This window comes from Pan troglodytes, chromosome 20, assembly GCF_028858775.2.
Source record: "Pan troglodytes isolate AG18354 chromosome 20, NHGRI_mPanTro3-v2.0_pri, whole genome shotgun sequence".
In the NCBI taxonomy this organism is placed as follows: Eukaryota; Metazoa; Chordata; class Mammalia; order Primates; family Hominidae; genus Pan; species Pan troglodytes.
This window is the reverse complement of record NC_072418.2, coordinates 3,815,105-3,839,923: the sequence shown is the minus strand read 5'-3', so window position 1 is coordinate 3,839,923 and position 24,819 is coordinate 3,815,105. Positions and strand designations below refer to the sequence as shown.

The 24,819-nt window shown below is 56.7% G+C and overlaps 1 protein-coding gene and 2 long non-coding RNA genes across 4 annotated transcripts; 1 reads left to right on the top strand and 2 right to left on the bottom strand.

The window, feature by feature from the left end:
* The first annotated feature begins 5,448 nt into the window (after nt 1–5,448).
* Nucleotides 5,449–5,882, top strand: LOC129138082 (uncharacterized). Of its 2 annotated transcripts, none has more exons than XR_008541032.2 (2): nt 5,449–5,554; nt 5,700–5,882. It is a non-coding gene; the product is annotated as an uncharacterized LOC129138082 (long non-coding RNA). The 2 variants fall into 2 exon arrangements; XR_008541031.2 differs by having other exon boundaries at nt 5,697–5,882.
* A 42-nt stretch (nt 5,883–5,924) lies between these two features.
* Nucleotides 5,925–9,567, bottom strand: LOC129138083 (uncharacterized). Its single transcript, XR_008541033.2, has 3 exons — nt 9,077–9,567; nt 6,504–6,635; nt 5,925–6,200 (listed from the first exon to the last, which is right to left on the bottom strand). It is a non-coding gene; the product is annotated as an uncharacterized LOC129138083 (long non-coding RNA).
* A 3,191-nt stretch (nt 9,568–12,758) lies between these two features.
* Nucleotides 12,759–23,922, bottom strand: PLK5 (polo like kinase 5 (inactive)). Its single transcript, XM_024351149.2, has 15 exons — nt 23,753–23,922; nt 22,597–22,710; nt 22,304–22,420; nt 21,365–21,494; nt 21,189–21,276; nt 20,978–21,073; nt 19,843–20,041; nt 19,549–19,675; nt 19,182–19,258; nt 18,666–18,750; nt 18,332–18,409; nt 16,352–16,508; nt 14,371–14,500; nt 14,174–14,284; nt 12,759–13,151 (listed from the first exon to the last, which is right to left on the bottom strand). The coding sequence occupies exons 3-15, from the start codon at nt 22,328–22,330 to the stop codon at nt 12,957–12,959; spliced, it is 1,500 nt and encodes a 499-aa protein (XP_024206917.1). The 5' UTR covers nt 22,331–22,420; nt 22,597–22,710; nt 23,753–23,922; the 3' UTR covers nt 12,759–12,956.
* Between the last annotated feature and the right edge of the window lie 897 nt (nt 23,923–24,819).

The window sequence follows — 24,819 nt, the reverse complement described above, 5'->3', positions numbered from 1 at the left end:
AGAGACGAGGTCTCACCATGTTTCCCAGACTGGTCTCCAACTCCTGAGCTCAAACGATCCACTTGCCTTGGCCTCCCAAAATGCTGTGATTATAGGTGTGAGCCACGTGGCCTGGCCTTATTTTTTTAAGAGTCAGGGTCTTGGGCCGGGTGCGGTGGCTCACGCCTGTAATCCCAGCACTTTGGGAGGCCAAGGCGGGCAGATCACGAGGTCAGGCGATCGAGACCATCCTGGCTAACACGGCGAAACCCCGTCTCTACTAAAAAATTCAAAAAATTAGCCGGGCGTGGTGGCGGGCGCCTGTAGTCCCAGCTACTCGGGAGGCTGAGGCAGGAGAATGGCGTGAACCTGGGAGGCGGAGCTTGCAGTGAGCCGAGATCGCCCCACTGCACTCCAGCCTGGGCAACGCCAGGTTCTGGGACCAATGGACACACATCTCACCAAAGACCAACCAGGGAAGAGGAGGCAGGGGTGCCAGCGTGCCCAGAGGCAGTGGGAGGAGAGTAGGGGGGACAGAGGTCCTGAGGAGGTTTGGCTCTGGGTCCCAACCCAAATCTCATCTCGGTTGTAATCTCCATGGTCCCCACGTGTGGAGAGAGGGAGCAGGTGGGAGGTGATTGGATCATGGGGGCGGTTCCCTCGTGCTGCTCTCTGATAGTGAGTGAGATCTCACGAGATCTGATGGTTTTATAAGGCAGTTTTCCCTGCTCTTCCTTCTTCTCTCTTCGCCTGAGTCAGGTAAGACACGCTTGTTTCCTCCTGCACCGTGATTGTAAGTTTGCTGAGGCCCCCCCAGCCATGCAGAACTGTGAGTTCATGAACCTCCTTTGTTTATAAATTACCCAGCCTTGGCGGGGCGCGGTGGCTCCCGCCTAGAATCCCAGCACTTTCAGAGGCCGAGGTGGGAGGATCAATGAGGCCAGGAGTTCGAGACAAGCCTGGCTAACACGGTGAAACTCCATCTCTACTAAAACAAAAAATTAGCCGGGCGTGGTGGCGGGCGCCTGTAGTCCCAGCTACTCGGGAGGCTGAGGCAGGAGAATGGCGCGAACCCGGGAGGCGGAGCTTGCAGTGAGCCGAGATCGTGCGACAGAGCGAGACTCCATCTCAAAAATAAAAAGATAAATAAAAAAATAAAAAGAAAAGAAAAAATAGTTTGCTGAGAATGCACATGTACCCTAGAACTTAGAGTATAATAAATATATATATAATAAAATAAAAAAATAAAAAACAATACATTACCGAGGCTCAGTAGTATCCTCCTGCCTTGGCCTACTGAAGTGCCGGGATTACAGGTGTGAGCTCCTGCACCAGGCTTCTCAGTGAGAGTTATAAGCCAGAGACCTGCATTCTTGTGGTCCCTGAATTACTGGGCGGCGGTGGGGGTTGGGGGGGACGGTTTGGGGAACACAGACGGGAATTAATTCCATAGGTGTTTATTATAATTGATTGAGCGCCTTATTGCCAAAGCCCACAGTGGGTAGGCTGTCTCGGCTGGGCGTGGTGGCTCACGCCTGTCATCCCAGCGCTTTGGGAGGCCGAGGTAGATGGATCACATGAAGTCATAAGTTCGAGACCTGCCTAACATGGCGAAGCCGTCTCTACTAAAAATACAAAAATTAGCCGGATGTGGTGGTGCATGTCTGTAATCCTAGCTACTCTGGAGGCTGAGGCAGGAGAGTCGCTTGAACCCAGGAGGTTGAGGTGAGCTGAGATCACGCCATTGCACTCCAGCCTGAGCAACGAGAAACTCTGTCTCCAAAAAAAGGGGGGCGCGCTCTCCTACCCCACTGCTTCCCCACTCCATCGCGACCCCATCTCCTTCCCCATTTCGACCCCACAGCCGCCAGGCTGGACCAGAACGGCACGTTCTCTGTCGCCACCGTGTGGCCAGCGCCGCACATGACACCCTGCCCCGCCCCGACATCGGAGCGCTGAACCCCCGGGAAATTCCCGGGAGATTTGTCCAAAGTGGAGACGCAGGTCCCTTCGCTCGGGGCTGCGAGCTTCCCCCGCGCACAAATGGGCGCACCTGTTCCCCCGTTTTCCTGCCGCTGGCCGACCCTCGCCCAGTAGTTCAGCGCTAGCACGCAGTGGGGGCTCATTAAATATTTGCTGATTGGCCGGGCGCAGTGGCTCACACCTGTAATCCCAGCACTTTGGAAGGCCGAGGCGGGCGGATCACCTGAGGTCAGGAATTCGAGACCAGCCTGGCCAACATGGTGAAACCCCGTCTCTATTAAAAATACAAAAATTAGCCAGGTGCGGTGGCGCACACCTGTAATCCCAGCTATTCGGGAGGCTGAGGTAGGAGACTCGCTTGAACCCGGGAGGTGGAGGTTGCAGTGGGCCGAGATCATGTCACTACAGTACAGCCTGGGTGACAAGAGGGAAGCTCCGTCTCCAACAACAACAACGACAACGAAATTGCTGATTGAATGGATGACTGGCAGGGGACACAGAAATGTGTTCTTCCTTTATGCAAAGCAGATCCAGTCTCGCCCAGTGTTAGGGGCGACAGAGAGATACCTGGACACCCCACACCACCCAGAGAGTTTTACCACTATCCTTTCAAGGGCAGAAAAGACTCCACTTTTTTTGGCTTTTTTCTTTTTTTCTCTTTTTATTTTTTGAGACAGAGGCTTGCTCTGTCACCTAGGCTGGAGTGCAGTGGTGCGATCTCAGCTCAATGCAACCTCTGCCTCCCGGGTTCAAGCGATTCTCCTGCCTCAGCCTCCTGAGTAGCTGGGATTACAGGTACCTGCCACCACGGCCGGCTAATTTTTGTATTTTTAGTAGAGATGGGGTTTCACCATGTTGGCCAGGCTGGTCTCGAACTCCTGACCTCAGATGATCTGCCCGTCTTGACCTCCCAAAGTGCTGGGATTACAGGCGTGAGCCACCGCTCCTGGCCCATAATTTTTTTTTTTTTTTTTTTTTTTTTTTTTTTTTTTTTGGAGATGGAGTCTAGCTCTGTCGCCCAGGCTGGAGTGCAGTGGCGTGATATCTGCTCACTGCAAGCTCCGCCTCCCAGGTTCACGCCATTCTCCTGCCTCAGCCTCTCGAGTAGCTGGGACTACAGGTGCCCGCCACCACGCCCGGCTAGTTTTTTGTATTTTTAGTAGAGACAGGGTTTCACTGTGTTAGCCAGGATGGTCTCGAACTCCTGACCTCGTGATTCGCCCGCCTCGGCCTCCCAAAGTGCTGGGATTACAGGCGTGAGCCACCGCACCCAGCCCTCATAATTTTTTAATTGAAAATTTTATTGAAATAATTGTCAATTCATATGCAGTTGCAAGAGGAGGGAGGATCCCATGAGCACAGGACGACAGGAATTCTTCTAGGTTGCATTGAGCTGTGATCCTGCTACTGCACTCCAGTCTGGGTGACGGAACAAGACCCTGTCTCGGAAAGAAAGGAGGGAAGGGCCGGGTGCAGTGGCTCGTGCCTGTAATCCCAGCATTTTGGGAGGCCAAGGCAGGTGGATCACCTGAGGTCAGGAGTGCCAGACCAGGCTGGCCAACATGCGGAACCTCCTCTTTACCAAAAATACAACAACAACAAAAAATTAGCCGGGCGTGGTGGCGGGCACCTGTAGTCCCAGCTACTCTGGAGGCCTAGGCAGGAGAATCGTTTGAACCTGGGAGGCGGTGGTTGCACTGAGCCTAGAACACACCACTGCACTCTCGCCTGGGCAACAGAGTGAGACTCCATCTCAAAACAAAAACAAAACAAAACAAAACAAAACAAAAAAACGGGTGTGGTGGCTCATGCCTGTAATCACAGCACTTTGAGAGTCCAAGGCAGGTGAATCACGAGGTCAGGAGTTCGACAGCAGCCTGGCCAACATAGTGGAACCCCATCTCTACTAAAAATACAAAAATTAGTCGGGCGTGGTGGTGGGCGCCTGTAATCCCAGCTACTCCGGAGGCTGAGGCAGGAGAATCGCTTGAACCCCAGAGGCTGCAGTGAGCTGAGATCACACAATTGCACTCCAGCCTGGGGTGCATTAAGGACACTCTGTCTCTAAAAAACATATAAGTAAGATTTCACATGGATACAATCCATCAATCTTACTCAGGATTCCTCAGTTTAACTTGTGATCATGTGTGTGTGTGTGATGTCTTTAGTCTCCTATAATTTGCTGGCCTGGGTAGATTCGTGTATCCACCATCATGACATGGAGCATTTCCATCACCATCAGGATCTCTTGCTGTTTGTGCACCCTCCCCGCACCCTCATCCCTAACCGTAATTCCATTTCTAAAATGTTATATAAACTTTTTTTGTTCTTTACACAGGGTCTTGCTCTGTTGCCCAGGCTGGACTCCAGTGGTGCAACTACAGCTCACTGCAACCTACATGAACTTCTGGGTTCAAGGCATCCTCCTGCCTCAGTCTCCCAAGCAGCTAGGACTACAGGTGTGCATCATCATCCTTGGATTATTTATTTATTTATTTATTTATTTTGAGACTGAGTCTCGCTCTGTCGCCCAGCCTGGAGTGCAGTGGCGCCATCTCGGCTCACTGCAGGCTCCGCCCCCCCGGGTTCACGCCATTCTCCTGCCTCAGCCTCTCGAGTAGCTGGGACGACAGGCGCCCGCCACCACGCCCGGCTAACTTTTTTGTATTTTTAGTAGAGACCGGGTTTCACCGTGTTAGCCAGGATGGTCTCGATCTCCTGACCTCGTGATCTGCCCGCCTCGGCCTCCCAAAGTGCTAGGATTATAGGTGTGAGCCACCGCGCCTGGCCTTAATTTTTTAATTTTTTATAGAGATGGGGTCTCACTATGTTAATAGAGATGGGGTCTCACTGTGTTCCCCAGAGTGGTCTGGAACCCCACCATGCCCGGCTAATTTTTTTTTTTTTTTTTTTCCGAGACGGAGTCTCACTCTGTCACCCAGGCTGGAGTGCAGTGGCGTGATCTAGGCTCATTGCAACCTCCGCCTCCGTGGTGAAAGTGATTCTCCTCCCTCAGCTCCCCGAGTAGCTGGGACTACAGGCGCCCACCACCACGCCCGGCTAATTTTTGTATTTTTAGTAGAGATGGGGTTTCACCATGTTGGCCAGGGTGGTCTCGATCTCTTGACCTTGTGATCCGGCTGCCTCGACCTCCTTAAGTGCGGGGATTACAGGCGTGGGCCACCACGCCCGGCTGGGACAGGCTTTTTTCACTCAGCGTAATTCTCTGGAGTCATCAGGAGTTTGAAAACTCCTCGTGGGACCCAGGTTGACCTACCTACCAGCACCCCATTTTTTCATAGATTGAGAACCAGCGCCTCAGTGTCCCCATCTGTATAGTGGGAGAGAAAAGGTCCCTGCTCCTGGGGCCTTGCCAAGGTGCAAGGAAGCTTTATGACGTCACACACAGTTGCCACGGGCAGCAGCCAATCCTGCTGGCCCCAGAGGTAGCCGCCCTTGGCCCCCCCCCCCCCCCCCCCCGGCGCCTTGCTTGCTTGTGATTGGAGGAGGCATGATGTCACGTGCTCCCATAGACCAATGAGGAGGTGGTCCGGAGGCTGGGTTCAGCTGTAGCCTCAGCGTGGGAAAAAGGGTAAAACGGAACTTTGGGGCCGGGCGCTGGGGCTCACGCCTGTAATACCAGCACTTTGGGAGGCTGAGGCGGGTGGATCGCCTGAGGTCGGGAGCTCGAGACCAGCCTGGCCAACATGGTGAAACCCCGTCTCTACTAAAAGTAGAAAAGTTATCCGGGCATGATGACGCCTGTAGTACCAGCTACTTGGGATCCTGAGAACGAGAAAAATCTCCTGAACCAGGGAGTCGGAAGCTGCAGTGAGCCGAGAGCACGCCACTGCACTCCAGCCTGAGTGACAAGAGCGAGACTCTGTCTTAAAAAATAAAACTGAGCTTTGGAAATTCTTGCCAGGACAAGTTTTCCCTCTCTCAGGGTTAAATCAGTGGTTTCCAAAAAGAAAAAGAAGGAGAAGGAAGGAGGAGGGGAAAGAGGAAGAGAAGGGAGTAGGGGGAAGAAGAAGGGAAGAAAGAAAAAAAAGCCTTTGAGCCAGGGCTGGAGTGAATTCATGACCATTTCTTGAAGTTCCAACCCTTGTAAGCACCCAAAAAAGTGAGGCTATTAATTTTATTTCTGGCAGCACACAGTTCACCCGTCTAAGGAAGATTCCAGAAACTTTAGCACGAGGGCGGTGTGGGTGCTTTGCCATCTCTGGAAGTTCTTATACCTAGAAATAAGAATTGGCCCGGGAGGTTAGAAAATTAATATATTCTGTGGTTGGTTTATTTTTAATAAACCACCATTGCGGGCTCGGGGCGTGGGAGACGGCACAGATTGTTGCTGTTCTTGACGCCCACAAGCAGATGGAAATAAATACTCTAGGTAGGTCATTTTGCAAGACACCCAGTTAAACACTCTGAAGATGTTTTGTCTTTTTCTCCCTGGAAACAAATGTTCCGGGCAGAAATGAAGCTGTTTCTTGCATGTTTTGGGTTGTGTATTAGTTAGCTATTGCTGGGTCACAAGTTACCTTCACATTTGGTGTCTGGGCCAGGCATGGTGGCTCACAGTAATCCCAGTGCTTTGGGAGGCTGAGACGGGGGAGTTGCTTGAGACCAGGAGTTTGAGTCCAGCCTAGGTGACGGAGCGAGACTCCTTCTCTCTATAAAAAAAGAGAAGAGGCCGAGCGCGGTGGCTCACACCTGTAATCCCAGCGCTTTGAGGGGCAGAGTCGGGCAGATCATCTGAGGTGAGGAGTTCGAGACCAGCCTGGCCAACATGGTGAAACCCCGTCTCTACTAAAAATACAAAAATTAGCCAGGCATGGTGGTGCATGCCTGTAATTCCAGCTACTCGGGAGGCAGGAGAATCGCTTGCACCCGGGAGGCAGAGGTTGCAGTGAGCTGAGATTGCACCACTGTACTCCAGCCCGGGTGACAGAGAGAAACTGTCTCAAAAAAAAAAAAAAAAAAAAAAAAAAAAAAAAAAAAAAGGAAGAAGAAGAACTTGGTGTCTTGCAATAACAACAAACTTTTTTTTTTTTTTTTTTTTTTTTTTTGAGATGGAGACTCGCTCTGTCGCCCAGGCTGGAGTGCAATGGCGTGATCTCCAATCACTCAATCACTGCAAGCTCCACCTCCCGGGTTCACGCCATTCTCCTGCCTCAGCCTCCCAAGTAGCTGGGACTACAGGCGTGTGCCACCACACTTGGCTAATTTTTGTATTTTTAGTAGAGACGGGGTTTCACCATGTTGGCCAGGCTGGTCTCAAACTCCTGACTTCAGGTGAGCAGCCCATTTCAGCCTCCCAAAGTGCTGGGAATGCAGGCGTGAGCCACCACGCCCGGCCGGCTCATTTTGTTTTTAAAGGCAGTGATGCACTTGCTCTGTGTTTTCTCTGCTTGCTTTTGTTCCTCTCTCACCCACACTCCATTCCTTTGGGGTCCCTGGGGGCATCTCCAAATTCTCCCCACTGATCCCTCCTCCTAGGTCTGGCCACACCAAGGCACATGACCTCCCCTGACCCGTCCCCCTGCTTCCTCCCCCCGCCCCAACCCAGCGTGCCTGCAGCCCTCTCTACTCCCAACACGGGCCCCAGTGTCTGTTTTGGTCGTATTTTCTCTCCCATCCACAAACGCTGGCTTTGCTTCATCCCCCGTTCCATAAAAAGCAAAGAGTTGGCTCTATCTCCACAGACGCAGCAACACACACAGGCACACGGCCGAGAGGCGACGCGGGGACGCCGCCATGGGTCAGTTATTCTCTCCAGGAAAGTAAGCATAGGAAACAGATGGGAAAAAAAGAGGAGACCCTGTCACTTCCCAGAAACAGAGGGGGCCCAGGGACAGGTGGTGGTGGACCCTGGGACTTGAGTTTGATTTGTTAAGGTTGCAATTTTGTGACAAAGAAACGGCATCCAGACCAAGCGCAGTGGCTCACGCCTGTAATCCCAGCCTTTTGGGAGGCCGAGGCGGGTGGATTGCCTCAGGTCAGGAGTTCAAGACCAGCCTGGGCAACATGGTAAAACCCCGTCTCTACTAAAAATACAAAAAATTAGCCAAGTGTGGTGGCACACGCCTGTAGTCCCAGCTACTCAGGAGGCCGAGGCAGGAGAATTGCTTGAACCCAGGAGGCGGAGGCTGCAGTGAGCTGAGATCCGGCCACTGCACTCCGGCCTGGGCGAGAGAGTGAGACTCCATCTCAAAAAAATAAATAAATAAATAAAAATAAAAGAAATGGGCCAGGCGCGGTGGCTCATGCCTGTTATCCCAGCACTTTGGGAGCCTGAGGTGGGCAGATTGCCCGAGGTCAGGAGTTCAAGGCCAGCCTGGCCAACATGGTGAAATCCCGTCTCTACTGAAAATGCAAAAATTATCTGGGCATGGTGGCACATGCCTGTAGTCCCAGCTATTCAGGAGGCTGAGGCAGGAGAGTTGCTTGAACCCCGGAGGCAGAGCTTTCAGTGAATTGAGATCACACCACTGCACTCCAGCCTGGGCGACAGAGTGAGACTCTGTCTCAAAAAAAAAAAAAAAGAAAGAAAGAAAGAGAAAGAAAAAGAAAGGAGGCCAGGTGCAGTGGCTCACGCCTGTAATCCCAGCACTTTGGGAGGCCAAGGCGGGAGGCTCACAGGTCAGGAGTTCGAGACCAGCCTGACCAATATGGTGAAACCTCATCTCTACTAAAAATACAAAAGTTAGCTGGGTGTGGTGGCGCATGCCTGTAATCCCAGCTACTTGGAAGGCTGAGTCAGGAGAATCGCTTGAACCCGGGAGGCAGAGGGGTCAGTGAGTCAAGATGGCATCGCTGCACTCCAGCCTGGGCTACAGAGTGAGACACTGTCTCAAAAAAAAAAAAAAAGAAAAAAGAAAAAAAAGAAAAGTCTGCATTTTACTTTCAGAATTGATAGACTATGGTTCCAAAGGGAAAGGGCTGTGAGGAGGGCCCCTGGGAAGCTTCAGACCTGCTGGGTGGCCTCGGACTCATCACGCCCCCATTTGAGTGGTGGAGCGCTCTGCCGGCAGATGGGTGGCCCCAGGACACGCTGTGCTTGGCAGGAGGCCATCCCCACCTCAACCCCTCTCTCGCCCCGTGCATCACTGACCTTGGCGAGGGGCCACTAGGGGGACATTGCTCCCTGCGGCGTGTGAGGTGCAGCGTGGGCTTGGGAATGTGCAACGTCTCCCGGGAGTGCAGTTTCTCCACTTCACTCCTTTTTTTTTTTTCCCCCTGATTACAGAGGAAATCCGCTTTAGGAATTAAACACTAAGCCTGTAAATATTTCAGTTCCTATCTCCAAGCTAGGGTCTCTCCTCTTGGGCACTATGGATGTTGGGGCCAAGCCATTCTCTGGGGTGGGGCTGTCCTGGGCATTGCAGGGTGCTGAGCAGCGTCCCTGCCCTTCACCCACTCCATGCCAGGAGCACTCCCTGTCATCATGACCACAGATGTCCCGAGACATAGCCCAGTGTCCCCTGGGGACAGAATCACCCCCCCACCATTGAGAACAACTACTATTCTTTCTTTTTTTTTTTTTTTTTTTGAGACGGAGTGTCTCTCTGTCGCCAGGCTAGAGTGCAGTGGTGTAATCTTGGCTCACTGCAACCTCTGACTCCCCGGTTCAAGTGATTCTCCTGCCTCAGCCTCCCAAGTAGCTGGGATTACAGGTGCACACCACCACGCCTGGCTAATTTTTGTATTTTTAGTAGAGCCGGGGTTTCACCATGTTGGCCAGGATGGTCTTGAACGCCTGACCTCGTGATCCGCCCACCCTGGCCTCCCAAACTGCTGGCATTACAGGCATGAGCCACAGCGCCCGGCCAAGAACTACTACTATTCTAGAGGCTAAGGTGGCCAGGCGCGGTGGCTCACGTCTGTCATCCCAGCACTTTGGGAGGCCAAGGCGGACGGATCAGGTCAGGAGATCCAGACCATCCTGGCTAACACGGTGAAACCCCGTCTCTATTAAGAATACAAAAAATTAGCCGGGCACGGTGGCGTGCACCTGTAGTCCCAGCTATTCGGGAGGCTGAGGCAGAAGAATGGCGTGAACCCGGGAGGCGGAGCTTGCAGTGAGCCGAGATCACGCCACTGCCCTCCAGATGTCAATGATGCCCTTTTGTGTGCACCTCCAGGAATGTCTCTCTTTTTTCTTCTTTTTTAGACCAAGTGTCACTCTTGTCGCCCAGGCTGGAGTGCAGTGGCGCCTTCTGCAAACTCCCTCTCCTGAGTTCAAGCGATTCTCTTGCCTCAGCCTCCCAAGTAGCTGGGATTACAGCCACTCACCACCACGCCCAGCTAATTTTTGTATTTTTAGTAGAGACAGGGTTTCACCATGTTGGCCAGGCTGGTCTCGAACTCCTGACCTCAGGTGATCTGTCTACTGGTGGCATTACAGGCGTGCGCCACCGCACCCAGCCAATTTTTTATTTTTATTTTTTGAGAAAGGGTCTTGGTCTGTCACCCAGAGTAGTGGTGGAGTACCGTGGTGCAATCCTAGCTCACTGTACCTCCGAACTCCTGGGCTCAAGCAATCCTCCCACCTGGGCCTCCTGAGTAGCTGGGACCACGGGCATGTGCCACCAGGCCTGGCTTTTAAATTTTTAGTAGAGACAGAGTCTTCCTATGTTGCCCAAGCAGGTCTCAGACTCCTGTCCTCAAGTGATCCGCCTGCCTCAATTTCCCAGCCTGCTGGAATTACAGGCGTGAGCCACCGCACCCGGCCTCACTTCTCCCTCTTTTATGATGAGTTTCTGGGGTTGATAACGGGAACTTGGAAGTGGAACTTCATGCAGAATCATGCTGCTGGCAGGGATTCCAGAGAATACATGCCCCCCTTAAACAGGCAGGGAAACTGAGGCCTGGATGTGCCTGTAAGTGGCCAGCTGGGACTGGAGCCCCGGTCTCCTGATCCCGCATCGGTCGAGGTGGAGTTTTCTCCAGCACAGGATACACCTCTGAGCACCTTAGCAGACGCCCCAAGCACAGCCCAGGAGCCTCGCACTGAGAATTGTGGCCTCAAGTGCTGATGAGGGGGCCAGGCACAGTGGCTCATGCCTGTAATCCCAGCCCTTTGGGAGGCCGAGGTGGAAGGATCACCTGAGGTCAGGAGTTCAAGACCAACCTGACCAACATGGTGAAACCCTGTCTCTAGGCTGGGCACAGTGGCTCACGCCTGTAATCCCAGCAGTTTGGGAGGCCGAGGCAGGCGGATCACGAGGTCAGGAGATCGAGACCATCCTGGCTAACATGATGAAACCCCGTCTCTACTAAAAAAAAAAAAAAAAAAAATTAGCCGGGCGTGGTGGTGGGCGCCTGTAGTCCCAGCTACTCGGGAGGCTGAGGCGGGAGAATGGCGTGAACCCGGGAGGCGGAGGTTGCAGTGAGTCGAGATCGTGCCACTGCGCTCCAGCCTGGGCGACAGAGTGAGACTCCGTCTCAAAAAAACAAACAAACGAAACCCTGTCTCTATTAAAAATACAAAAATTAGCCGGACGTGGTGGCACATGCCTGTAATCCCAGCTACTCAGGAGGCTGAGGCAGAGGAATCTATTGAACCCGTGAGGCGGAGGTTGCAGTGAGCTGAGATCGCACCACTGCACTCCAGCCTGGGCAACAGAGCAAGACTCTGTCTCAAAAAAAACAAAAGAGCTACTGAGGGGCCTGGAGTCCTTCTGCGATTGGCAGGGGTTTTTCCGTCATCAGCTCTGCACCCCTCGGCCTGCCTTAATGCCCCCCGTGAGCCTTCCCACTTCCCCAGCCTCACTCATCCCAGGAGATGGCCAGATGTTTGAGTCTCGCACCGCTGGACACTTAGGTTGCGTCCAATTTTTTTTTTTTTTGAGACGGATTTTCGCTCTGTTGCCCAGGCTGGAGTGCAATGGTGCAATCGCGGCTCACTGCAACCTCTGCCTCCTGGGTTCAAGTGATTCTCCTGCCTCAGCCTCCTGAGTAGCTGGGACTACAGGCCCCTACCACCACACCCAGCTAATTTTTTGTATTTTTAGTAGAGATGGAGTTTCACCATATTGGCCAGGATGGTCTCGAACTCCTGAGCTCAAGTGATCTGCCTGCCTTGGTCTCCCGAAGTGCTGGGATTACAGGTGTGAGCCACCACGCCTGGCCTTGTATGACATTTTGATCTAACAACCAATGCTCCATCAGCCCAGAGAGGTCAGGTCCATGAGTGCACCGTCCACCCCAGGGCAGCACAGGTGACGGTTGTGCCAACTGTGTCCCAGAGCATAGCCAGCCATCTTTCCAGCCTCAGTGTCGGCTTCTTTCCTGTCCACCCATTAAGCAAGTGTCGCATGTTTTAGATTTGGAGTTATGGCAGAACCCCACTTCTGGTACTAATTTTGTTGTTGTTGAGACAGGGTCTTTGTTCTGTCGCCCAGGCTGGAGTGCAGTGGTGCAATCACAGCTCACTGCAGCCTCAACCTCCCATGCTCACGCCATCCTCCCATCTCAGCCTCCCAAGTAGCTGGGACTACAGGCATGCGCCACCATGCCCAGCTAATTTTTTGTAGAGATGGGGTCTTGCCATGTTGCCCAGGCTGGTCTCAAACTCCAGGGCCCAAGCGATCCTCCTGCCTTGGCCTCCCAAAGTGCTGGGATTCCAGGCATGAGCCACTACACTGGCCTCTGGTGCTAATGTCTGCATTAGTGAAAATGTAACCCACCTCTGCCACTAAGAGAAACAGGGAGGATGCAACGTCACGTGGGGTCAACGTTTCTTTGCCAAAGCTCCTCAAACGCTTTCCCCCAAAGAGAGGCAGACCATGGCCTACAGCATTTCAAATTGTCCTTAATGAAAAAGGAAGAGATCCCAGCAAAGTCTGGGTTGAACAGTCATGCCACAAGGCAAGAACCCACCTCCCGTGTGCCCCCCAGTTCTCCCCCAGGACAGCCCCTCTGGGGGAGCCACAGGAATGGAAATGGAGCCTGGGTCCCTGGCACTACCATGCAGGGGTCCACTCTGACCCTCAGGGGCACTGGATACTCTGCAGCATGCGGAGGGCGTGGTGAAGGTGCTGTCGGGTGGTGGGGGCACAGCCGTGGCTCCGCAGGACGTCCAGGGAGTAGGAGGTGCCAGGGGACCCCTGCTCCCAGAGGGTGAGCTGCAAACCCTCACCCTCGCCACTCAGCACCAGTTGGGCTGGGACTCCACTGAAGCTCACCTGCAAAGGGTAAGATACCAGTCAAGGGGAGACGGGTACCCCTGCACCTGCCTCCAGCCCTGGCGCTCCAGAAGGACAAGTGGACACTGGACCCAGAGCCCCCAGTCTGGCCCCTAGTGCCTGCCCCAGCCACAGGAACTCGGGGTCGGGAGGCCAAGTGCTCCACTGTACACCTGGGGAAACTGAGGCTCAGATGGGGGCTCCCCTGCCCACAGTCTTCCAGCAAGACCCTGACTTTTTTTTTTGAGACAGAGTCCTGCTCTGTCACCCAGGCTGGAGTGCAGTGGCGCGATCTCGGCTCACTGCAAGCTCCGCCTCCCGGGTTCACGCCATTCTCCTGCCTCAGCCTCCCCAGTAGCTGGGACTACAGGTGCCCGCCACCATGCCCGGCTAATTTTTTTTTTTTTTTGTATTTTTAGTAGAGACGGGGTTTCACCGTGTTAGCCAGGATGGTCTCTATCTCCTGACCTCGTGATCCGCCTGCCTCGGCCTCCCAAAGTGCTGGGATTACAGGCGTGAGCCACCGTGCCCGGCCTTTTTTTTTTTTTTTTTTTTTTTTTGAGACGAAGTCTTGCTCTGTCGCCCAGGCTGCAGTGCAGTGGCACGATCTCGGCTCACTGCAACCTCCGCCTGCCAGGTTCAAGCAATTCTCCTGCCTCAGCCTCCTAAGTCGCTGGGATTACAGGAAGGCTCCACCACGCCCAGCTAATTTTTGTATTTTTAGTAGAGACGGGGTTTCACCGTGTTGGTCAGGCTGGTCTCAAACTCTTCACCTTGTGATCTGCCCGCCTCGGCCTCCCAAAGCACTGGGATTACAGGTGTGGACCACAGTGCCTGGCCCAAAAACGTCGTGCATTTTCCATGCTGTAGTGTTGTACACGGGAGCCAATACTTTTTTTTTTTTTTTCCGGGAGGCAAATGCTTCCTAAGGCTCCCCCAAAGCTTGCTCCGTAACAGCACAGGCAGGCCAGACCCCACCCTGCCGAGCCCCAGTGCCCCCTGAGTTTGAGCCTTGGGCTCACCTGCACCATCCCATTGCTGAACAGCAGCAGCAGGGCTTGCTCAGAGGCCAGGAAGCGCAGGAGGCAGAGGCCGGGTCCAGCAGGTGGCACAGGTGTGGGGAGGGTCCCCTCCTGTGGACAGACTCGGCTGAGGTCACGTGACGCAGGGGGCGTCCCCACCCCTCGCCCCCCCCCCCCCCCAGCACCCCAGCTCTCACCTCCCGCAGCCGCCGCTGCAGGCAGCCGGCAAAGAGCTGCAGCACGGCCAGCTTGGCGCCCAGCGGGCCAGGCACATCCCTCAGGGCGAAGGTTTCCAGCCTCCCGCAGTCGGGCATGTAGCACACTTGGCTGGGGCCAGGACACAGGGCCTCTGTCCTGGACAGCCCAGGCCAGTGGACACCCTTCCATCGAGCTACACCCCCTGGAATGGTGGCTTTAAAGAGCAGCTCTGCCCTAGTTACACCTTATCCATATGCCCAGTGCGGCTCTCTGTCCTCTCTTCACCTCAGCTGACAGCTGGTCCACCCTTCCTGCCTTCCAACTCTGTCCACACTCCAGCCCCTCTCATCCCTCGCTGGTCACCGGCACAGCCCAGGCCTCCGCCACTGCCCACCTGATGAGTCTAGCCACCTCCCCACTGGCCCCTATGTCACTCCCGCTAGAAAGATTGTGTTAAGGCCGGGCGCGGTGGCTCACACCTATAATCCCAGCACTTTGGGAGGTCCAGGTGGGAGGATCACCTGAGGTCGGGAGTTCGAGACCAGCCTGGCCAACACGGAGAAACCCCGTCTCTACTAAAATTCAAAATTAGCCAGGAGTGGTGGTGGGTGCCTGTAATCCCAGCTACCCCAATCCCGGGAGTGGGAGGTTGCGCTGAGCCGAGATTGCACTCCAGCCTGGGCAACAAGAGCAAAACTCCGTCTCAAAAAAAAGAGACAGGGTCTCGTTCTGTCACCCAGGCTGGAGTGCAGTGGTGCAATCGTGGCTCACTGGAGCCTTGACCTCCTGGGACCAAGTGATCCTCCCACCTCAGCCATCCAAGTAGCTGGGACCTACTGATGCATACCCTTGCAGCTGGCTAATTAAAAAAAAAAAAAAATTGGCCAGGTGCGGTGGCTCACGCCTGTAATCCCAGCACTTTGGGAGGCTGAGGCGGGCAGATCACGAGGTCAGGAGATCTAGACCATCCTGGCTAACACAGTGAAACCCCATCTCTACTAAAAATACAAAAAATTAGCCAGGAGTGGCTGAGCGCGGTGGCTCATGCCTGTAATCCCAGCACTTTGGGAGGCCGAGGCGGGTGGATCACCTGAGGTCAGGAGTTCGAGACCCGCCTGGCCAACATGGAGAAACCCCGTCTCTAATAAAAATACAAAATTAGCCAGGAGTGGTGGCGGATTCCTGTAGTCCCAGCTACTCAGGAGGCTGAGGCAGGAGAATGGTGTGAACCCAGGAGGTGGAGCTTGCAGTGAGCCGAGATTGCGCCACTGCACTCCAGCCTGGGTGACAGAGTGAGACTCCATCTCAAAAAAAAAGAAAAAGAAAAAAAAAAAGAAAAAAGAAAATTTTGTAGAGAAAGGTCTTGCTGTGTGGCCCAGGCTGATCTCAAACTGCTGGGCTCAAGTGATTCTCCCACCTCAGCCTCCCACAGTGCCAGGATTACCGGCGTGCACCACCACGCCCAGCTAATTTTTAATTTTTTTGTGGAGATGGGGTCTTGCTATGAGGCCAAGGCTGATCTCAAACTGCTGGGTTCAAGCGAGTCTCGCACCTCAGCCTCCAACGTGCCAGGATTATAGGTGTGTGCCACCACGCCAAGCTAATTTTTAAAATTTTTGTAGGGATGGGGTCTTGCTATGTTGTCCAGGCTGATCTCGATCTCCTGGGCTCAAGGAATCCTCCTGCCTTGGCCTCCCAAAGCACAGGGCTGCCGCTTGTCATTCACGTCACTTTCTCAGAGACCCCTTCCCCTTCCCCCTACCCACACGACTGAGATTCACCTCCTCTCCTAATCTGCCTCTTCACTGGGTTCATTTACTACGGAAACGCACTTGCTTATTTGTTTAGCATTGTTCTCCCCGACCAGGCAGGGAGCACCTGTAGGTGTGCACAGTAGGTGCTTAATAAATACTTGAGAGAAGAATGAAAAAAGGCAGGGGGAGTGCCTGGTCCCCCAGGGCACAGGAGACCACAACTTACCCTCTGGGGGGTCGCGGGGCCATGTGTGTGCCGTCCCGAAGCAGGACACCACTGCCCCCGTCCGAGAGCTGGTAGCCAAAGCCGTATTTGCTGGAATAATCCACCCATTTGGGGGCCCAGAGGATGGGCTGCTGCTCTCCCGGGGGGTCCTGTGTGGCTGGGCACAAACAAAGGTATGCTGAGCCAGGGGTCAGGGGTCAGGCATATAGTAGGCACTCAATAAATGCGATGGACTGAAACCATGGGTGAGACCCTTCCCACGGCGGGGACCGGACAGAGGCTTGGGGGCTTCGGTGGTGGATTCCAGGAGACCAGACATCAACAGAAGCCACGGAACCGTAACTAATTTCTGGCTTGCAGAGGGAGACTGTGGGATACTGGCGCACCCCTGGGAATGAGCAATTCTCAAATACTTGCAATGCTCTGAAAATACTACACATTTCTGTGTGTGTTTTTGTTTGTTTTGTTTTGTTGAGACAGAGTCTTGCTCTGTCCCCAGGCTGGAGTGCAGTGGCACAATCTCGGCTCACTGCAACCTCCGCCTCCCGGGTTCAAGCCATTCTCCTGCCGCAGCCTCCTGAGTAGCTGGGATTATAGGCACGTGCCACCACGCCCAGCTAATTTTTGTATTATTAGTAGAGATGGGGTTTCACCATGTTGGCCAGGATGGTTTCGATCTCCTGACCTTGTGATCCACCCGCTTCAGCCTCCCAAAGTGCTGGGATGACAGGCGTGAGCCACCATGCCCTGCTCCGTTTCTGGGTTTTTGCTTGTTTGTCTGTTGACTTTTCAGACAGTGGCATGATCTCAGCTCACTGCAGCCTCCACCTCTGAGCTCAAGTGATCCTCCTTCCTCAGCCTCCTGAGTATCTGGGACAACATGCATGCACCACCATGCCCGGTTCATTTTTTTGTAGAGATGGGGTCCCGAGGCTGGGCGCGGTGGCTCATACCTGTAATCCCAGCACTTTGGGAGGCCGAGACCATCCTGGCTAACACAGTGAAACCCCATCTCCACTAAAAATACAAAAAAAAAATTAGCCAGGCACGGTGGCGGGCGCCTGTAGTCCCAGCTATTCGGGAGGCTGAGGCAGGAGAATGGCGTGAACCCGGGAGGTGGAGCTTGCAGTGAGCCCAGTTCGCGCCACTGCACTCCAGCCTGGGCGACAGAGCGAGACTCCGTCTCAAAAAAAAAAAAAAAGCACCCGGGCATGATGGCTGATGACGCCTGTAATCCCAGCACTTTGGGAGGCCGAGGCAGCCAGATCACCTGAGGTGAGGAGTTCGAGACCAGCCTGGCCAACATGGTGAAACCCTGTCTCTACTAAAAAAATACAAAAATTAGCAGGTGTGGTGGCACACGCCTGTAATCTCAGCTACTCGGGAGGCTGAGGCAGGAGAATCACTTTGAACCCAGGAGGTGGAGGTTGCGATGAGCCAAGATGGCACCATTGCACTCCAGCCTAGGCAACAGAGTGAGATTCCGTCTCTTAAAAGAAAAGAAAGAAAAGGAAAAGAAAAGGCTTCTGGGCTGGAGACCTGGCGTGTGGTTTGGGGCTCCCTCTCTAAGGGTGGCAGTATGTGTGGGTCAGCGGAGGCTCAGGGAGAGGAGGGGAGAGGAAGAGGGTTTGGGTTCTGGGACACTGGGGATAAGAGGGGTCCCCCTTTGGAGTGTGGCCTGTGGGCACAGGGCTCTGTGGCCAATGTCCCAGGTCACGTTTCCTCACTCACTGGGTCTCTAACAAGCCCAGGTCATGAATTTAAGAGACCCTGAAACGTAAGGCTGCCCCAGAGCCCTCCGTGCCAGGCTCTGTACACAGGAGGGCTAACCCACTCCCCTGATGTCACCGTGTCCTGGGGCCTCCCTCACCCCTACTCCTCACCCCCAGAAATACCCAGGAGGGCCCAGGATGGGAATGAAGCCAATTTTACTTGGCTAGTAAGAGTAAAGGTGATCCTGGGGGCTGGGCCGGCTCCTACCCGGGGGGCCTACGTCCAGGCACAGCTGCAGGTGTCTGAGGGCCGCCTCCACCTCTGGCCGCCGGCTCCCCGCGGGCCCTGGGAAGACAGGTCTTTGTGCCGCAGACAGGCCTGGGTTCCCACCACCAGGCTCTTCCAACCAGTCCCACTCCCCGCGGCTCCATCCGGGAACATCTCGTCCTCAACCCAGAGGCGGCGTTCCCATTTGACAGGCGGGAAAGGTGAGGCCGGGACGGCGGCTGTGAGCCTGGTAAGCCACGGCCTTGGTCCCCCCCTCACTTGTAATTCCTCCCTCCGCACCTGCAGCCCCGGGCTGGGACGGGGATCTGCTCACCGGCCAGGTCACTCTGCAGGGTCCCGTGTGCGACCAGGTGGATGGGGCCTTCCAGGCAGGGAACCTCTTTCGCAGACAGGGAGCTCTGAGGTGGGAGCAGCAGGGGTGGGGGTGGCCCCGGCCCCAGCCCCAGGGACAGGCGTGAGGTGGGTGGCGGGCTCTGGCCCCTGCCTGTGCCCTCCGTGCTTTGCACACAGAGGCACTGCTTTCCCCTTGGGAGGCAGCCTCGGAGTGTCTCGGAGGCATACAGTAGGTGCTCAATAAATGTGATGGATTGAAGCCATGGATGGGACCCTTCCCATGGCCTGGAGCCCGGCCCTTGGGAAACCCCAGGTGGGCACATTTGGACGCAAATGGATCCCAGCTCTGATGCATCATGCTGGGACTAGGGGGAGGGGGCCGGGCTTGAAGACCCCAGAAGGGGTTCAGAGAAGCCGGCATGGGGGAGGGGGTTTTAGCAGGGGCCAGCATGCCCTCCACCTGTGTCTCCCCGTGTCCCCCACCCCGATGTCTCACCTCGCCGTCCCACTCCATGGAGTCAGGGTCTGGCCCACCTTCTCCTGGACCCGAGGCCTCTTTAGGCGTGAAGGGGCCTGAGGGAGGCACAAGGCCTTGGAGGGGGCACAGCCTGGGCCCCAAGCTGGGGGTAAGGGGGCACCTGCCACCCACACCCACCCCTGATGTGGAGACAGAGCGGAGCAGGTGGCAGGTGTGGGCAGGCGGGAGGTGTGGGCAGGTGGGAGGTGTGGGCAGGTGTTGGGCAGCTGTGGGCAGGTTGGAGGTGTGGGCAGGTGTTGGGCAGGTGTGGGCAGGTATTGGGCAGGTAGCAGGCGTGGGAGGCGTGGGCAGGTGTTAGGCAGGTGTGGGCGGGGGTGGTACTTACAGGGTGGCCGGCACTGGGTGAGCAGCCGCTGGCCCACCTTCCAGAAGATCCTGCCCAGAGGCGGGGGTATGGCGAAGATGGGGGCACTGTGGCAGGAGTGGGCCGGCAGCCGGTCTGGAGTGAAACCCTTTGGATGGGGATTTGGGATTATCCCCGGCTTAGGTCACCCAGCCCCTGAGCACCTGGGTTACCTGGGGCAGGGCGGGGCCTCCCTCGGCTGAGCAGGGCAGGCTCTGGCTCATCACCTGCCAGGGACCCCACGCCGGGGACCCCACGCCGGGGACCGCCGCCCACCTGTGTGAAGAAGTCGTCCTGCAGCAGGTGGTCCAGGCTGGGCCGCTCGGCCGGGTTGGGTGCTAGGAGGTGCGCGATGAGGCAGCGCGCATTGGCGGACAGATGAGCGGGTTCGGGGTAGTGGCCCTCACGGATGTTTTGGTACATCTCCGACAGGGGTGAGGCCATGAAGGGCGGGGTGCCGGTCAGCACCATGTACCTGGGCCAGGTGGGGGGGCAAGAACCTGGGTGTCCAGGCATCGCTCAGAGCTACCCCTGCACACTTGCCCAGACCTGCCTACACAGCTTAGCTGTGCAACCCATATCGGCTTCCTCATCTCCCAACATCCGCCTGCACCTAGCACCCTGTGCAGTCCCATGCACGCTGCTTGGTGGACACCAGCGTCTGTCTATCCCCTGGCTGCACCTGGCACCCTGTGCAGTCCCATGGACCCTGCTTGGTGGACACCAGCGTCTGTCCATCCCCTGCCTGCACCTGGCTCACCCTGAACTCACCTGCATACACCTTTTCAATGCTTCTATTTTTTTTTTAAGACAGGGTCTCGTTCTGTCACCCAGGCTGGAGTGCCGTTGTGCAATCACAGCTCACTGCAGTCTCCACCTCCTGAGCTCAAGCAATCCTCCCAACTCAGCCTCCTGAATAGCTGGGACTACAGATGCACACCACCACTCCTGGCTAATTTTTGTAATTTTTGTAGAGACAGGGTTTCGCCAGCTTGGCCAGGCTGGTCTTGAACTCCTGGGCTCAAGCGATCCTCCTGCCTTGACCTCCCAAAGCTCTAGGATTATAGGCGTGAGTCACTGCGCCTGGCCTCCACCTTCCAATGCTATCCCATGCCCGCTCACACCTGCCCTGCTCCCACACACGCTGTATCCCTGTACACATACGCCCTGACCTGCCTGTGCCGCTGCCACCTGCCCACACCTGTCCATGTCTGTGTGCACACCCTCCCCCGTCCTCCCTCACACACGCATCCCCACACATGTCCTGTTCATACCGCACGCTTGGTGGCGACAGGTGCCTGTTCCACGCGCCTCACCCTGCACAACGGTCCCCACCTGTTCCGTGCAGGCTACCCCCCGCCACACCTGCCCCTCTGGAGGCCCTGCCCACCTTCTCCAGGACCCCACTCACATGATGCAGCCCAGAGCCCAGATGTCCAACTGGCAGGAGTGACCATTTCTGGAGACAACCTCAGGGGCCAGGAAGTTAGGGGTCCCACAGAGTACTCTAGGAAGGGCGTTATGGGGGGCTCAGGAAGGCTGGGTGGGATCCCCGTGCCAGACTTCAGGGCCAGCCGTGCCCACCCAGACAGACTGCTCAGAGCCCTCCCCCCGGCTCTCACCTGTGGCAGCGGCCCCCTGGCCCCACCTTGGCCGCCAGTCCCAGGTCTCCAATCTTCACCTCCATGTTCTTGTTAAGGAAGAAGTTACCTGGCAGTGGGAGGGGCATTGCACATGGGGGTGGATCCGTGCCCACCTCCCGACGCCCCCGCCCACAGTTCCCCTGCCTGGCACTCACTGAGCTTCAGGTCGCGATGCACGATGCAGGGCTGGTGCAGGTAGCGCAGGCCGCTGACCAGGCCCCGCAGGTAGTAGCGCACTTCTGGCTTGGTCAGGGTCTGCCACGCCCTCAGCACGTGGGCCAAAGACTGTGGGTGACCAGCGGCCCCAGATTAGAAGGCAAAGGTAAGCTCAGCCTGGCCAAGGTGGTATGGCTGATTATGGGATGAGCACAGGTGAGCGCAGGTGCACACAGGTGAGCAAAGATGACCAACCCCAATAGGAGCATGCGGGTTCAGATGGGCCCAGGTGGCCACTGAGGGGGGCACGAACCTTTCCCCACGGGCACAGTTGCCCGGCCCCGGTCCCGCACCTGGCACCACCTTGAGGGTGAACACGGCGCTGGTGGACATGCTTGTCAGCTGGAGAAGGGCCAGGTGATTAGGAGTGAACGCAGAGGGGGCATATTCTGGCACAGGTGGACCCAAGTGGGCTCAGGTCTACTTAATGGGCACAGTGAGTTCAAGGGAGTGTATGAAGACATGATGACTAAGTTCAACTAGGCCACGGTGGGCACAGCGGGGTGCAGGAGGGGCGCAGGTGACCACAGGTAGGCACAGGGGCATGCTGGTGGGTACAGGTGGGCATGGGTGAGTCCAAGGGGGCCAAGAAGAAGCAAACACATTCTGATGGGCCCAGGTGGTCACAGGTGAGTCTGAGACGGGCCTGATGAGCACAGCATAAGCTGGGCCCAGGTGGATCAAGAGAGCCTGGGTGTGCCGGGGTGAGTAAAGGATGGACACAATTGGCCCTACGTAGACGTAAGAAGCGCTGGCGAATGGACAGCAGAGGGCACACAGGATGGTACGGGGGGCAGCGGCGAGGTGCAGATGGACACAGGGTGGACAGAGACGGGCACAGCTGACATGACTCCTGCCCTCTCCCCGCCCCCGGGCACCTGGCGGCTGCAGTACTCCAGCACCATGTACACATGGTCGCGGTCAGCAAAGTGTCCGTGGAAAGCCACGATGTTGCGGGGTCGCAGGCGGCTATGCAGGGCAATCTCGCGCTCCACCTGCAGGCACGGCCCCGACATGTACCCGCCTGCAGCGGGGCACAGGCTGCAGGATGCTCGCCTGCCTCCTGTACGATCTCATGGCCACCCAGGGCTGGGACCAAAGGGCAGGGCCTTCTTCGGGACATGCTGCGGGCTGCGGGCTGTGGGCCCTGGGGACCGATGGGGACACGCACCTTTCCCTGCGGGCGAAGTCACCTGGCCCCAGCCCCGCCACACGGCACCACCTTGAGGGCGAACACGGCGCTAGTGGACATGTCTGTCAGCTTGTAGCAGCGGCTGAAGGCGCCCTGTGGGGAGGGGTCAGCAGATCAGTGGGCAGGTGTGCACGGGTGTGCAAGCTGGCAGTGCGTACAGAGGCACAGGGCAGCCAGGGACGCAGGCGCGTCCAGGTCTCTTCACACACACACCGGGGAAAAAACAACACACAGCTCCCACCCTCCCGCCTGGACACACAAGACATGATGCACACAAGAAGGCACAGAGACACAGACACACAGACACATCCACGCCTGGTGCATACAGGCCACGGACCAGAAGACAGCACCGGATGCACAACACCACGCCTGAATACGACACACGAACACACAACACCCAGACACAGAGTCACCATGCATGGACACACAACGCAACACCCAGATACACAACGCAGCAACACACAAACACATGAATATACAATGTCTGGACACACAGTCACCACGTGTGGACACACAACACAATACCCAGACACAGCGCAGGAACACACAAACACATGAACACACAACACCTGGACACACAGTACAACACATGGACAAAGACACAGACACAAACACATGAACACACAACTCCTAGACACACCACATATGAACACACAAACACACAAGCACACCACATGAACACACAACACCCAGACACACAACACAATGACTGGACACACAAAGGCATGACGCACAAACAACAGGTGAACAAGCAACACAACACCCAGACACACACACACACGAACACCGCACAGCACCCAGACACTTGGAAGCAGCGGGCACAGACGCGGCACACTCAGACCCTCGCCAGGCTCGCACACACACCCAGAGGCAACACAGCGTCGCATCCCGAGGCCGAGCCGCACGCCCACACCCCGGACACGCAACCCACGGACACGCCGCACAGCGCGCCCAACACGGTTCCCGCCATGCGAAACCCCGCACGGGAGGCCCCGCGGCTCCGGACGCGCGCCCGCGCCAGACCCCGCGCTCTCAGGGACGCGCCGCGTAGACCGCGCAGGATCGCCCGCGCGCCCCGGGACCCCAGCCCAGCCCGGCCCGGCCCCGTCGCGGACTCGGGGCGCGGGGCTCCCACCTTGCCGATCAGCTTCTCGCGCCTGTACACGCGGCCCGAGCCCGGGTCTCGCAGGAAGGCGGCGACCAGGGGACGACTCCTGCGCCCCCGCCGCGGCCGGGGCTCCATCGCGCGGGCTCTGGTGCAGCCGGGCCGGGACCACCGCGCTGCGGCCGCTCCGGGGCCGCTCTGAGGGGGCAGGAGCCGCCGGGGCGCGTCTTATTGGCCGCGGGGGATGGGAGGGGGCGGAGCCCGGGCGCAGGTCCAGCCCGGGGAGGGGCGGGAGGTGCCCGGCCGGGGAGTGGGGGGCACGTGAGCGGCGGGGACGCCGCGGCTGGGGAAGTTCCACGGACCAGAGCGCGCCCGAGTCCCGCGCGCCAACCGGGCGCCAGGGGCCGCGCTCAGCCAGCTAGCTCCTCCGACCCTGCACCCCCGGGCTGGCTGGGAACCGCTGATACGCCCGCTTTACCGAGCGGGAAACTGAGGCTGTCTTGCGCGTGGGGGGTTGGGGGCTTCCGGGGGCCTCTCCCCCACAGTGCGCTTGAGGTATGAGCCTCGACGTTCTGAATGTGTGCCATTTCGGGTCCTCCCTGCTGGCGGGTCCCTGGGGCCCAGATGAAAACGTGGGGCTTGATGGCCCTGGGCACTGGGGAGCCACAGCAGAATTCGGAGCTGCAGAGAAGCCCAGCGTTTGTGATGCTGGGGCTGGTGGGGAGGGCGGTGAGGCCTGGGACAGGGACCCAGGAGGCAGGACCGGGGCTTGGGGACCCATGGGCTGGGGTCCTACAGGGTAGTGGATGTCCCATATGAGGGAGCTTCAGCCCGGAGAAGGGATGGGCTGTGTGGAGCAGCAGGTGGACCCTGGCTGGGGTTTGCACGGACAGCCAGGTGGGGACGTCCTTGAAATGGCGACCTCAGAGAGCATCAGAAACCTCAGAGAACTCAGAGAACAGCTGGGTGGGAAGACAGTGGGGGGCTTGGGACTCCCCCGGAATCGTGGGGGTGGTTGCTCCAAGCCCTGCCCCAGACTCAGGTGCATCCCTTTCCTGGTGAGGTCTTCCCTCACCCTTCCACCCAGCCTGGGATAC

Bases quoted from the DNA above. Each gene is read 5' to 3' on its own strand.
- PLK5 (XM_024351149.2), bottom strand. From the start codon at position 22,330: ATGGTGCTGGAGTACTGCAGCCGCCAG. The intron at 21,495-22,303 runs GTGCCCGGGGGC...GGTCACCCACAG, and splicing joins TGGAGTACTGCAGCCGCCAG to TCTTTGGCCCACGTGCTGAG. The intron at 19,259-19,548 runs GTAAGTACCACC...TGCCTCCCTCAG, and splicing joins CACCCAGTGCCGGCCACCCT to GCCCCTTCACGCCTAAAGAG.